Consider the following 11,839-nt stretch of genomic DNA (forward strand, 5'->3'; position numbering starts at 1 on the left):
TGTAGTAAAGGGGAACTAAGATATCTACCATGCCCTTTACTGTTTTAATAGCCTGATCATAAAGGGCCAGCTTATGAATGTGGAGGGGAAGTGAGTCCACGCCCATGCCTGAAAAGACCCAAGGGAGAAGCGGGCATCATGACGGAGGCTTTTCTCCACACCCTAGAATAGGCATCCAGAGAAGTTTCTGTTTCGATTTTTCTTCATTTCATTATTTTTATGCCATTACTGGAATGATTTTGAACAATACCAGGCCATTTCGACAGTCAGGAAATCCCAGAGGCTAGGACTGTAGCTCAGATTGCTGGCTTAGCAGAGAGGCCCCGGGTTCTGCCCCAGCTATGAGGTGAGACACCCCATGGCACCTGCTGGAGTTTCCCCAAATTGCCTCTGCTCAGGTATCCTCCCCGCACTGCACCCACCCAAATCTGTTCGGATTTAATTAGGGTCAAGACGGAAGCAGTGGGGTGACAGATCTAGAAATGACATCTATATGACAGGAGAGGGCACAGAGTAAGTAAGGCTGAGTGAGACAAAAATCTGTCATGTGACCTTGGCGAGCTTCACCTCTGTGGGCTTGTTTGAGCGGTCCACGCCCTTGACAAAAGCCGGGCGGAGTGGGGCTCAGAGACCTTGGTCGCTGGTCCCAGGCCACCCTAACAGGTGTTCGCTAGTGTTCGCCCGCCCTACGCCTTGCCCTTGGAGCGGGTTTCCCCGGCAGAACCCAGGGCCTCAAAGCACACGCGGATGGACGCGCCCCAGAGCCCGACCGCATCCTGCATCCGAGACAAGCAACCGTCCCATTGGACAGCACGGCCCTGCAGGGCCGCCCTACAGCCAATCGTAGCCGCAGGGCGGAGCTTTGCCTGCCGCACGCTGGGGGCTCGGGCGGATGCTTTAGCTCCGCTGCTCAGTCCAGCCTGCGTGTACTTCAGCGTCGGCACTGACCATGCAGGAGCCCCTGCTAGGATCCGAGGGTCTGGACTATGACACCTTCCCCGAGGCCCCCGCGTCGCCGAGAGAAAGGACGCGGGCCGGGTGAGAGTCGCAGGGCGTGGGGGGTGGGAGGTTGGAACGGCCTTATCTCCAGTAGGCTGTCGGCACACATCTTGGGCTGCCACTGACTTCTGGTGAGTGGCTACCAAGAGTCATCTGGCTCTTTCTAACCGCATGCTCGCAAGTCCTATTTAAAGAGCTGATCTCCCATAGAGAAGTGGCCTTCTCAAAAAATAATGGGTGGGGACCCATCTGTCACAGATAGGGAGAGAATGAGGGTCTTGCCTGAGATTATAGAGCAAGTTTTGGGCAGCACAGCAGGAAAGAGAACCCATGACCCCTTTTCTGGAGAAAAAGGGGCCCCATCCCCAACTGGCACCCTGGGGATTTCCTAGAACCGTTGCTCAGGCCTCAGGGAGGTACCAACTTGACTGGCCCTCGACCCAGGCTTCTCCTTGCTGTCTGCTGAGCTGGATGACCACGAGGCTCGGGGAAGGCAGCAGTCTGGGAACCCAGGATCCAGTTAGAGGACTTGACTCTGGTCCTTTGGTTCCACCCCCATCCCCCACCAGGGTCTTGCAAAACAGAAGGGTGTTCCTGGCCACTTTTGCTGCTGTGCTGGGCAATTTCAGCTTTGGGTATGCCCTGGTCTACACGTCCCCAGTCATTCCTGCGCTGAAGCTCTCTTCTGACCCAGAACTACACCTGGACAAAAAGCAGGCATCCTGGTTTGGGGTGAGACCTGTTCTCTAAGCCAGGCGGGGTAGTAGGGGAGCATGGACCCACTCAGCCTGTTTACCACAGAGAACTAAAATCCCTCAGCCTTGGCACCTCCCCTAAAGCCTCCCTCACACACTCCTGTCTGCTAGTGGTGATGGCAAGACCCGGGAGGAAGTGACATCCTACAGAGATGCGGGGAGGGGCTGATGGGAAGATTTCCCAATAGCATACCCACAGCCAGGCTGCCACAGCAGAGCTGAGTGTCTGGAGGCAGGAACACCAGGTGCCAGAGGGATGAGAGGTGTCATCTGGAGAAAGACATAGTACGGCCAAATAGAGAAGAGCCCAAGGGGCCCAAGACTGTAGCATTAGATGTCAGTAGACCCTGTGTTAGAACTGCAGCTTGACAACCAAGCTGGAAAGATTTAGGGTTTCTTGAGCATTTCAAATGGGGTGGGCACGTGCAGGGAACACACAGCTCAGATATTTGGTGAAACAGTTTTACTCCTGGGGTCAACCTGTGCTCTCCCCATTGCACAGCTGAGAAACTGAGGCTTAGACAAGCCAAGCTGTGCGCCCTGGTCCCACTGCTCATGAGTAACAGAGTCCAGGCAAATCCAATGACCCCCAAATCTTAAGTCACAGTTCTCTTGGGTAGAGTGGGAGCTATAGAGGACGCCGTTAATCTCAGGACTTGGGAGGCGGAGGCAGATGACCATTTTTGAGGCCTGCGTGGACACTCCTGAGCTGAGCCATTTTGGACAGGTGGCCCCCCTGCACCTCTAGAGCAGAACAGTAGTTGTGGCACCCTCCCATACCGTTGTCCACAGGCGGCTGTGCATTCCAACAGGATGAATGCCTGCCTGCCTTCTGGGTCAGCCCTGGGGGAACTATCTCTAGGCTCCGCTTGGGGGTGAGAACGCTTAAGGCCATTGTATCTTCTCGCACCCCTGCAGTCCGTGTTCACCTTGGGTGCCGCAGCTGGGGGCCTCAGTGCTATGGTACTCAATGACCTCCTGGGCCGGAAGCTCAGCATCATGTTCTCGGCTGTCCCCTCAGTCATTGGCTATGCACTCATGGCTGGTGCCCGTGGCCTCTGGATGCTCCTGCTGGGGAGAACGCTGACAGGCTTTGCCGGGGGACTCACTGCTGCCTGCATCCCGGTAAGGCCCGATGTCTCCGCTGCTTCAGGGCTGTTCCGGGCCACCCCTGCCTCTGAGCCTTTGCTCAGTAGAGTGTGTGGGGTCTCCTACATTGCCCGAGGAACCTCACCTCCCTCCACCAAAGAAGCTGACATCACTGTCACCGAAAGCTTCCTATCCTGTGTTTTGACCTCAGTTCTATGCATTGCTCAACTGAAGAAAATCTGCATTGAGCAAGGGATGTGAAGGGAAGTTCCTGCCCCGCCCCCCCTCCCAGCCCCAACTGCTTACCTCATGCAGTACTCCCTACAGACATCTGTCCTCTGGCCAAACAGAGGGAAAGGGGGTCACTAAGAGAAACACAGGCACCTGGCCTGAATACCCTGGGCTTGGTTGGGTCCCAGCGTCATAGTCCGTCTGTGTGTCTGCCTCCCCACCTCCACCCCATGCCCATCAGAGCTGAGTGTTTCTGCCTATTTTCTTGCTAGGGAAAGGGAAGGTCAGAGCTATGGTCAGAACAAATCCCCTGCCAGTTTCTCCAGGCTCCAAGGCCTCCCTCTCTCACCCCAGTGGGCCCAGAAACATGCATTCCCACTAAAGCCCCAAGTGGAGGCATGTGTCTTGCAGGTATACGTGTCTGAGATTGCACCCCCTGGTGTTCGTGGAGCTCTTGGGGCCACACCACAGCTCATGTCCGTATTTGGATCCCTGTCTCTCTATGCCCTCGGCAAGTATCATCCTGTAATCCAGCATGCAGGTTCTGGAGATGGGGGGGGGGGGTAGAACTCTCTCTGAAAGAACCCAGCACCAATAGGCAGAACATCTGGCTTCCTAGCCCCCATGGGTACCACATCTCTGAGCAGTGAGGCCTGTTCTACAGCAGGAGTCTCAAACCACCTTCCCACAGCACTAAGGTTGTCTAGTATCCTGTCAGTCATGAGGGATGCCCATACAGGAGCTTGCCTGCCTGGGTGATGGGGGTGAGAGTCCCATGCCCAGCCTCCCTACCCTCTCTCATTATACTGTAAGAAGCTCACTCTAGTACCAGGGTCCAGGCAATCCCTGCAGCCCCTCATTGCCTCTACTACAGAGACGTGGGCAATCGGGAGGCTTGGCCAGGAGAGCAGTGAGGTTGCTCAGAGGCCCCAGCCCCTCACTAAAGCCTCTCTCACCAGGTCTTTTGCTGCCCTGGAGGTGGCTTGCTGTGGCCGGGGAGGGGCCTGTCCTCGTCATGATCTTGCTGCTTAGCTTCATGCCCAACTCGCCTCGCTTCCTGCTCTCAAAGGGCCGGGATGAGGAGGCACTGCAGGCGCTGACCTGGCTGCGAGCTGACTCGGAGGTCCACTGGGAGTTTGAGCAGATCCAGGACAACGTGCGGAGACAGGTGCAGCATGGGTGGGGTTGACTGATCCGAGCCCAGCACGCAAGGCTCTCTGTGGTCTTGGACATTCACTGGGCCTCTTTGAGCCTAGACTGCCTCTCCTCGGAATGATTGATTCTTCCCAGTGTGCAGAGGCCAGGCAGCCTCGGGTGGCTGGGTTTCTCTTAGACCCACAGGTGCCAAGACAGGGTGGCCAAGGCTGGAGAGCCTGGCACAGCCCCTCAGCAGCAGCTTTGTGTTCCAGAGTAGCCGAGTGTCATGGTCGGAGGCCCGGGACCCCCGTGTGTACCGGCCTATTCTCATCGCAGTCCTGATGCGCTTTCTACAGCAGCTGACGGGCATCACGCCCATCCTCGTGTACCTGCAGACCATCTTCGACAGCACGTCAGTGGTGCTGGTGAGAACACACACACACACACACTGGCCAGCACTGCCCAGAGTCCCGTGAGGCTGCTGGGAGTTAGGTGACGGAGACCTGGACACTTCTGGTTCACACCCTGCCTCAATTAGTTTCCTCAAGTGAAGCTTAAGTGTTTTAAAATATACAGTTAATGAAGGGAAACAATTTAATAGAATGTGGGGACTCTTGGGACCATGGCCCCAGGCTCAGATCCCAGGTGGGGCCTGTGAGGTCCCCGAGAGCCCAGTTCCACCCCCACGTTCTTCCTGCAATGAGGTTTGAAGAGGATGACTCCGGTCCTCCATCACTGCCCAGCCAGGATCTGTGCCCACTAGGACTAGTAGTAGGCATAGTATATATGCCTGTACTGGGGAACCCCACCCCCAGTAAAGGGTTGGGTGCAGAGAAAGTACCTAGGGCTTGGTACTTGTGATGGCTCAAGGCAAAAAGGGACAGTGACCCTGGATTAGGCCTGAGTGCCCTGACATGAATTAGGTCGGTACAGGGCACAGAACAGGCCTCTCAGCCCAGTGTCTTGCCCCCAGCCCTCCCAGCAGGATGCAGCCATCGTGGGCGCTGTGAGGCTCGTGTCTGTGCTGATTGCGGCTGTCACCATGGACCTGGCTGGCCGCAAAGTCCTGCTCTATGTGTCAGGTGAGTGTCCCCTCTCTGATGTTTGCCTCTCGCTCCTACAGTCACCGGGTGGACTGTAGTCTTCGGGCCATACCCAAGCTTCCCTAGCACATGGTGGCTGCTCCAGACAGATCTGCCAGAGTTCCAAGAGCAAGGGAGTCCAGCCACCTAGCTCCGGGCTGGCAAGAGACCCTGAGCTTGTCATTCCGTGTTGGGGGTGTTGAGGGTGGGAGGACTGCCCCTTTTACAAGCCAGCCTTGCTGCCCAGAAAGAGGTGCCTTGGGGCTCGGGAAGGGCCTCAGGCTTTGGAGAATCTTGGTCCTAAAGTGCCCATGTGTCTGCAGCATCCGTCATGTTTGTGGCCAACCTGACGCTGGGGCTGTACATCCACTTTGGCCCAAGGCCTCTGACCCCCAACAGCACTCTGGGACTGGAGATCATGACCTTGGAGGGCACAGAGCAGCCCCCAGCTACGTCCTTCAATTATCTCACTCTGATACCCCTACTGGCCACCATGCTCTTCATTATGGGTAGGAACACCCTGGCAGTGGGGACCCCTGGGATGGGCTGTTTGGGTGGGGGCACAGGGTTCTGTTACTGTCCTGGTTTGCCTGAGGGGTTGGGGAAGTCCTATTCCTTATAACCCAAGAGACACAAACAAGATAGCTTGAGGGTCCCCAGGGCTTGAGCCCAACTGCTCCCCTCTTCCGGACAGGCTATGCCATGGGCTGGGGGCCCATCACCTGGCTCCTCATGTCTGAGGTTCTGCCCCTGCGTGCCCGTGGTGTTGCCTCAGGGCTCTGTGTGCTGGTCAGCTGGCTTACAGCTTTCGTCCTCACCAAGTACTTCTTGCTGGCAGTGGTGAGTGTTTGGCCCCTGGACTCCCAGCGAGGCTTCTCCATTAGCAGTCTTCCTTCACAGACCCTTTAGAGGCTAAGAGTGGCCAAGTAATAGCACAGCCAAGGCCATGACAAGAAACAGGAGCACAGGGGGTGGGAGGTGGGGTGTTTGTGGGAGTCAAGTTACCTCCCAGCCCAGGGATACAGCCCAGATCAGCTGTACTGTCTCTTGACCTATTGGATGCTGGGCTTCTCCAGCGTAACCCTGCTACCTGACTATAGCATGGTGAGGTCCCTCCTAAATATACCTAGCTCCCAGGTCTGCCAGCCAGCAGGCCCTAAAAACACCTGAATGCTGGCCAGCTCCAGACTCTTATCAAGGCAATCCAGCTGGGTCAGCACAAGCCAGAACCTGCCCTCCTCCCTCAGGGACTGAGGTTAAGAGGAAGGTTGGCACACATGCTGTCCACCAGGCCCTGTAGGCAGCCTAGAGCTTGGGTGTGGTACCTAAGACAGCAGAGTTTCCAAGGATGGCTGAGGGCAGTTTGGGGATAGTAGGGAAGGCTGGGAGGTTTCAGAGCAGAGCAGTGGCCAGGTGAAGGCCACCCCACAGGCTGTCAGTACTGGTTGAGTCCACGAAATTCTGGCTGGGGGCTGGGTCTGCTCAGTGACTCCCTCCCCAACTCCCCACTGCAGAATGCCTTCGGCCTCCAGGTGCCTTTCTTCTTCTTCTCGGCCATCTGCGCGCTCAGCCTGCTCTTCACAGGCGGCTGCGTGCCTGAGACCAGGGGCCGCTCGCTGGAACAGATTGAGGCCTTCTTCCAAACCCGCAGGATGTCCTTCAGGCCCTAGTCAGGGGCTTGGCTCTAAGGGACCACATCACCCAGGCCAGGCCTTTGCCTGCAACCAGGAGCAGCAGCATCCCTGCCGTCAGCCAGAATGCAGAACACATTTCCACCTCCGGACAGGCAGTTCACCAACTATGGGCTGGTAGGCCCCAGCTCAGGCAGCCTGCGGTGCTGTAATACCTCAACTGAGACCTGCAGGGGAAGCAGGCAGCCCAGCCCCAGACTGAGCAAAGGCTGTGCCCAAGGACAAGGCTGTCGGGGGAGGACCTGGGGCTTAGTTTCTCACTCCTATAAGGGACACTTCCCATGCAGAGCCACGCTGAGAACAGAGAACAGGGCTGGAGGTGGCAAAGTGGCTCTGTACAGGGACATCATCACATCATGCTGTTCTGATCAGCTGGCATGGGAAGGACAGGGTCCTGCACCCACAGGGTCTGGATACCTTGGGGGGAACATTGGGCTTCCAAAGGCCAGAGTACAGGACCCATTCCAACCTTTGGATACCTCTAGTCTGAAAACTGTTCACTGTTTTTCAAAATAAAGGAATTGGGCCTGCTGCCTCAGGGAGGAAAGGGGAGCAGGATCTATTCCAGGAGCTCCCTACCCCAGCAGCCAGGGCACTCTGGACGTGATCATAGCGCAGAGAAAGCAGCAGCCACCGTGGGGTTGAACGCCAGCTCACCCTTTACAGATAGGCTACTCTGAGACCCTGTGAGCAGGCTTGGGCCAGGCTCAGCCCAGCAGGCGTAGTCAGGGTCCTCCCTGCCAGTCCCAGACACTAAAGACAAGGTGACAGGTAGACTGTGCGTACCAACTACAGCCTTGCTTTACTCCAAATGTAAGCTAACCAAAAACAAACCGGGGGTGGGTGGCAAGGGGAGCCACAGAAGACAGTCAGATACAGGCAATAGAGGGGCCTAGTCTAGGCTAGAGAGTGCCTGTGTGTGCTCAGAAGCAAAGCAATGGGCTCCAGAGCCACTGTAATTCCGGAACCTTAGGATGTAAATTACTGTCCCACTCTGGTCTGTATCCCTCTCTCTACCTTTACCCCCTACCCCATGCTTTCCCAGTACAAAATCAATTTCCTTATTGGAGTCCAATCTTATCCACAGATGTAGCGAGTTTCAATACCAGGGACAGAAGGCCTGGGCAGAAGTGACCTGAATCTTTTGCCAATACAAGTAACCAGAGGGGCAGGTAGGGCCTTTGCTCCTCCTGGGAGGTAGACAGGTCTTACTGTGAACATGGGCCCTGACACACCCAAACATACATATATACAGAGCCCTTGAAGCCCATTCCTGGCTTGAGAAAAATAGCCTCAGAAAAACCTTGAAGACACATGTCCTGCCAAGCCAGGTACACTGTGACATCTCTGCTACTCTGGGGTTCACTGTGTCCAGGCTCTCTGAGAAATGACCGGAGCCCACATATCAAAAAGTCTCTATCCAAAATAGAATGCCCACTATTCCTGGCTCCAAAAACTGGTGAGCTAAAGATTCCCTGGAGACTCAGCAACTCCTGGCCCAGCTGAAGTCCTAGTGCAGGAGGGAGGCGGGGCTTAGCATCTCTCACGTCATCTTCAGCCAGACCACCAACATGTGCCTAATGTCTAGGGTCCCGCCCATCTAAGCAGCCACTAGTGCCAACATCACAGGACAGTAGGAAAAGATAACAGTGCAGAAGGATGGGGGACAACCAGGGTTTGTGCAGGAGGACTAGTTCCAGAGTAGCAGCTCTCCATATCCTAGCCATGCAGGCCTACTCACCTAGGTCTAGTACCTGAGGCAGGGCCAGCTCTGTGTGAGAGGTGACTTGAGTCTCTGCTCAGCTCTTCAAAGGCTACAGGATGCCAGGGGCAGGTTGGGAGGAATACCTGAGGTCAATCCCTACAAATAGTGAGCCTGCCATCACTGATAAAGAGGCTCTCACTGCGTATTAGCAGGAGTACACGCTCCCAGTGCACACCACACACACAAACACACACTTCCTAGCACCAAAGCCTGAGCTGGGGGGAGGGGCAGGACCTGGAGGTCAAGGCAAGGCCCAGGGGAGATGGAACAAGGTATCTGGAATAGGTTGGCCAAGGCACCAGGGGACTTCCACCCAGCCCTCTGGCCACTGCCAACGCTGCTCTTCTGGCCAAGAAGCTGCTTCCTGGGAGCGCTGTAGATTCTCAAAGGACCAGCTATCTCTCCTGCTCCAGGCAACAGTCGCTGGCCTCAGGACACTGCTGCATTCATCCTCTGCTCTTAGGACACGTGCATGGGGCAGAGCTGAAGCCTCACCTGCCAGCCAGCTCGGCCCTGAAGCGGCAAGAGCCTGGGTGACCGGCCTTAGGTCTGGGAAGGGTGACCAGCGCAGGAATCTGCACCATAGGCTCACAGGAGCGAGTTCATCCCATCCATATCCTATGGCCCAGGTCTTCAGTACCAGTGGGGCAGGAGCTCCAGGCTGAGTAGGTCCAGAGAACAGGGTAGGCACAAGACGACTTGAGGCATGATGACTTGCAGGGACTCCTCTCCCAGGCCATTTTACAGACTTGGCTCTCCGCCTTCTCCAGACGTCACACAGAACCCAGTGGCAGTAGGCAATGAGGGTAGGCCACCCTGGGCCACCTCACAGCTCTCCCTCCATTGTCTCAGCCAGCTTCTCCTCATCTGCCTGCTGCCTCTGCTGCTGGATCCGAGCATAGGAAATGGCATCACCCCTAGGGGGAGAAAAGAAGCTGTTCCATGGGCACAGCCCTCCCACTGCCAACTCCCAGGCTGCAACCAGATACCTGCAGGCATGTTTCCCCAGGACTCTGCTCCCCAGAGGTCACCATCAAGGGGACAGAGGCCTTGCTCCTCTGAGAGGGGCACATGTTGCTGGTACCAACAAAGCTGAAGGGGACAGGTGGTAGTTGGCTACAGTGTCTGGTGCATACCTGATGGAGTGCAAGCCAGGCAAGAGGGGCCACCTACATTGTCCTGAGTTCTTGACTCTCTTCCTGAGAGCACAGGTAAGTCACTTATGGCCACTGTGCATGACTAGACAGAGGGCTCCACCCAGACCTTTCCCACTTGAGATGGGGTAGCAGGGGCAGTAAAGGAGGCCCCACCCCGGGGTTGGGCTGCAGACGCACTTTTTGCCCAGGGCAGATAATCCGTACAGCACCCCGGTGGCAAAGGCGATGGCGTTGCCCAGCAGCGTGGTCAGGGTCAGGCTCATGACGATGGGAACGACGGCCATCCTAGGAGAGAGCAGAGGTCAAGGGTGCACTCCCACCCCATGTGTTGGCCCTGTGAGGGCCTCAAACATCCCTTCTGGAGGCAGAATTGAAGACCATAGCAGGTCTCCATGGCAAGATCTATGACCCACAAATGGTTAAATAGCAAACAGCCGGGTGTATGATTCATTAGAACAGAGAGGCTGGGGCCAGAGGATGGGGGTATGGTCCATCCGTACAGTCCTGTGACCAAGTTAGCTTCTCAAGGCTCCACCTCCACCGTATAGTGGGGTCAAATCTGAGATCCTGATGTCAGGTGAGGACTGCTGGCCACTTATCCCACACCCACCTCACACTGAATGAACGCTCTCATCAGTACAGCAATCCTGGGCCAGCTGTACCTCAACAAGCACCCCCACCCCCCACCCCCACACCCCGTTCATGCCCAGGGGAACACTGGACCCAGTGCAGCTCTAGCTGGGGCTTCAGTAGCAGGCTGGCGCCACCTGGTGGTGGGTCCATTCTACCTAAGACCCTCTGCAACTCAGTCTTGAGGGATGGGATTTTCCAACAGGAGGTGAATCCCAGACAGGCTGACTCAGGAAGGTTCTGGAGCCTGCAGCCCGGCCCTCAGTCCAGTCACTTCTGGAGAGGAGGCACCCGGAGCAGGAGGATGACACACACTCAAAGCCAACTTCACTCCTTGGACTTCCGGTGTAGATTTCATTATAGCAGAAGTGCTTCCAAGTGAGGAGGATCCTTGACTATAGCAGACTACGGTCCATCTATGGTTGTGCTTGTGGTACTCAGCAGACACTGACTAGAGTTCTGAGCCCCAAGCTTTGCAGGCCACCTTAGGAGGCACCATACCAAGTGCCCAGCGTCAGGGCTTGAAGCATGGTGAAGGTTGCTAACAGCTGTGTTTGGTAGGTGAGGTGTGCTACCATGTTTTCAATAGGCTATCTGTTTTATCAAAACGGAAACCCATCTTAAGTCGAGGGGTTTCTATAATAAAATAATAGAAATCTCGAGGGAAACAATCACACGAGGAAAACCATTAATATTAAAGGCAAATAGGTTGGAAAAACAAGAATGGGAAACATAGCATAGGAATCTGAGGTCTTTAATACTGAAAACACACAGCCTGCAAAGTCAAACATTAAAGCTCTCAAAAGAGCAGGACCAGAGACCAGAAACCTTTTGAGAAAGAAAATGAATGAGAATATACAGGAGGGCATTTTACTTCCTAGACAATGAATATAAACGTTAAAGTGGCACTAGGCACTGGGGGAGAGGACAGACACCCAGATAGCCTCTTGGGAAAGAAACTGAGTCACGTATGTTAAGATCTTTTGAATGACCATAGCCTTTGGCCTGGTAATTTCACACCTGGAAACATCTCCTAAGGATGTCATCATGGTAGTTTTGGCAGACAGATGTTTACCAGACTTGATTGACATCAGCTAACAAATTAAAACAAAGGCACTATGTCCAGCTGAATAAATGTGTTTAACATTAAAAGGAAGGTCACAGCTCTTTTCCATCTTCCTCTCGGAGAGGCAGCTTCGCTTCTGCCTCTCTCCCCACTTCTCTGCTTCCCCCTTCTCTGTCTCTTTCTCCTCCTCCTCCTCCTCCTCCTTCTTCTTCTTCTTCTCTCTCTCTCTCTCCCTCT

General features: G+C 55.3%; 2 protein-coding genes across 5 annotated transcripts in view; one reads left to right on the forward strand and one right to left on the reverse strand.

Annotated features, from left to right (window-relative positions):
• The first annotated feature begins 899 nt into the window (after positions 1-899).
• Slc2a6 (solute carrier family 2 member 6) lies at positions 900-7,664 on the forward strand. 4 transcript variants are annotated; one of them, XM_005346220.3, is made up of 10 exons: positions 900-1,038; positions 1,569-1,731; positions 2,673-2,879; positions 3,486-3,585; positions 4,034-4,242; positions 4,484-4,636; positions 5,185-5,293; positions 5,617-5,802; positions 5,988-6,133; positions 6,808-7,664. In XM_005346220.3, the coding sequence occupies exons 1-10, from the start codon at positions 950-952 to the stop codon at positions 6,961-6,963; spliced, it is 1,518 nt and encodes a 505-aa protein (XP_005346277.1). In that variant the 5' UTR covers positions 900-949; the 3' UTR covers positions 6,964-7,664. The 4 variants fall into 4 exon arrangements, with proteins under 4 accessions (XP_005346277.1, XP_026634129.1, XP_026634132.1 ...); XM_026778328.1 differs by having other exon boundaries at positions 4,568-4,636; XM_026778331.1 differs by lacking the exon at positions 6,808-7,664 and having other exon boundaries at positions 4,489-4,636; positions 5,988-6,105.
• Positions 7,665-7,758: 94 nt separating this feature from the next.
• Cacfd1 (calcium channel flower domain containing 1) overlaps positions 7,759-11,839 on the reverse strand; it is a 10,076-nt gene continuing 5,995 nt past the window's right edge. Inside the window, exons 4-5 of the mRNA XM_005346222.3 lie at positions 10,084-10,191; positions 7,759-9,666 (exon numbers count right to left, since the gene is read on the reverse strand). Coding sequence (XP_005346279.1) covers positions 9,576-9,666; positions 10,084-10,191 — 199 coding nt within the window. The 3' untranslated portion in view covers positions 7,759-9,575. The remainder of the gene's footprint in view (positions 9,667-10,083; positions 10,192-11,839) is intronic.

The sequence above is a fragment of the Microtus ochrogaster genome, chromosome 4, assembly GCF_000317375.1.
Source record: "Microtus ochrogaster isolate Prairie Vole_2 chromosome 4, MicOch1.0, whole genome shotgun sequence".
Lineage (NCBI taxonomy): Eukaryota > Metazoa > Chordata > Mammalia > Rodentia > Cricetidae > Microtus > Microtus ochrogaster.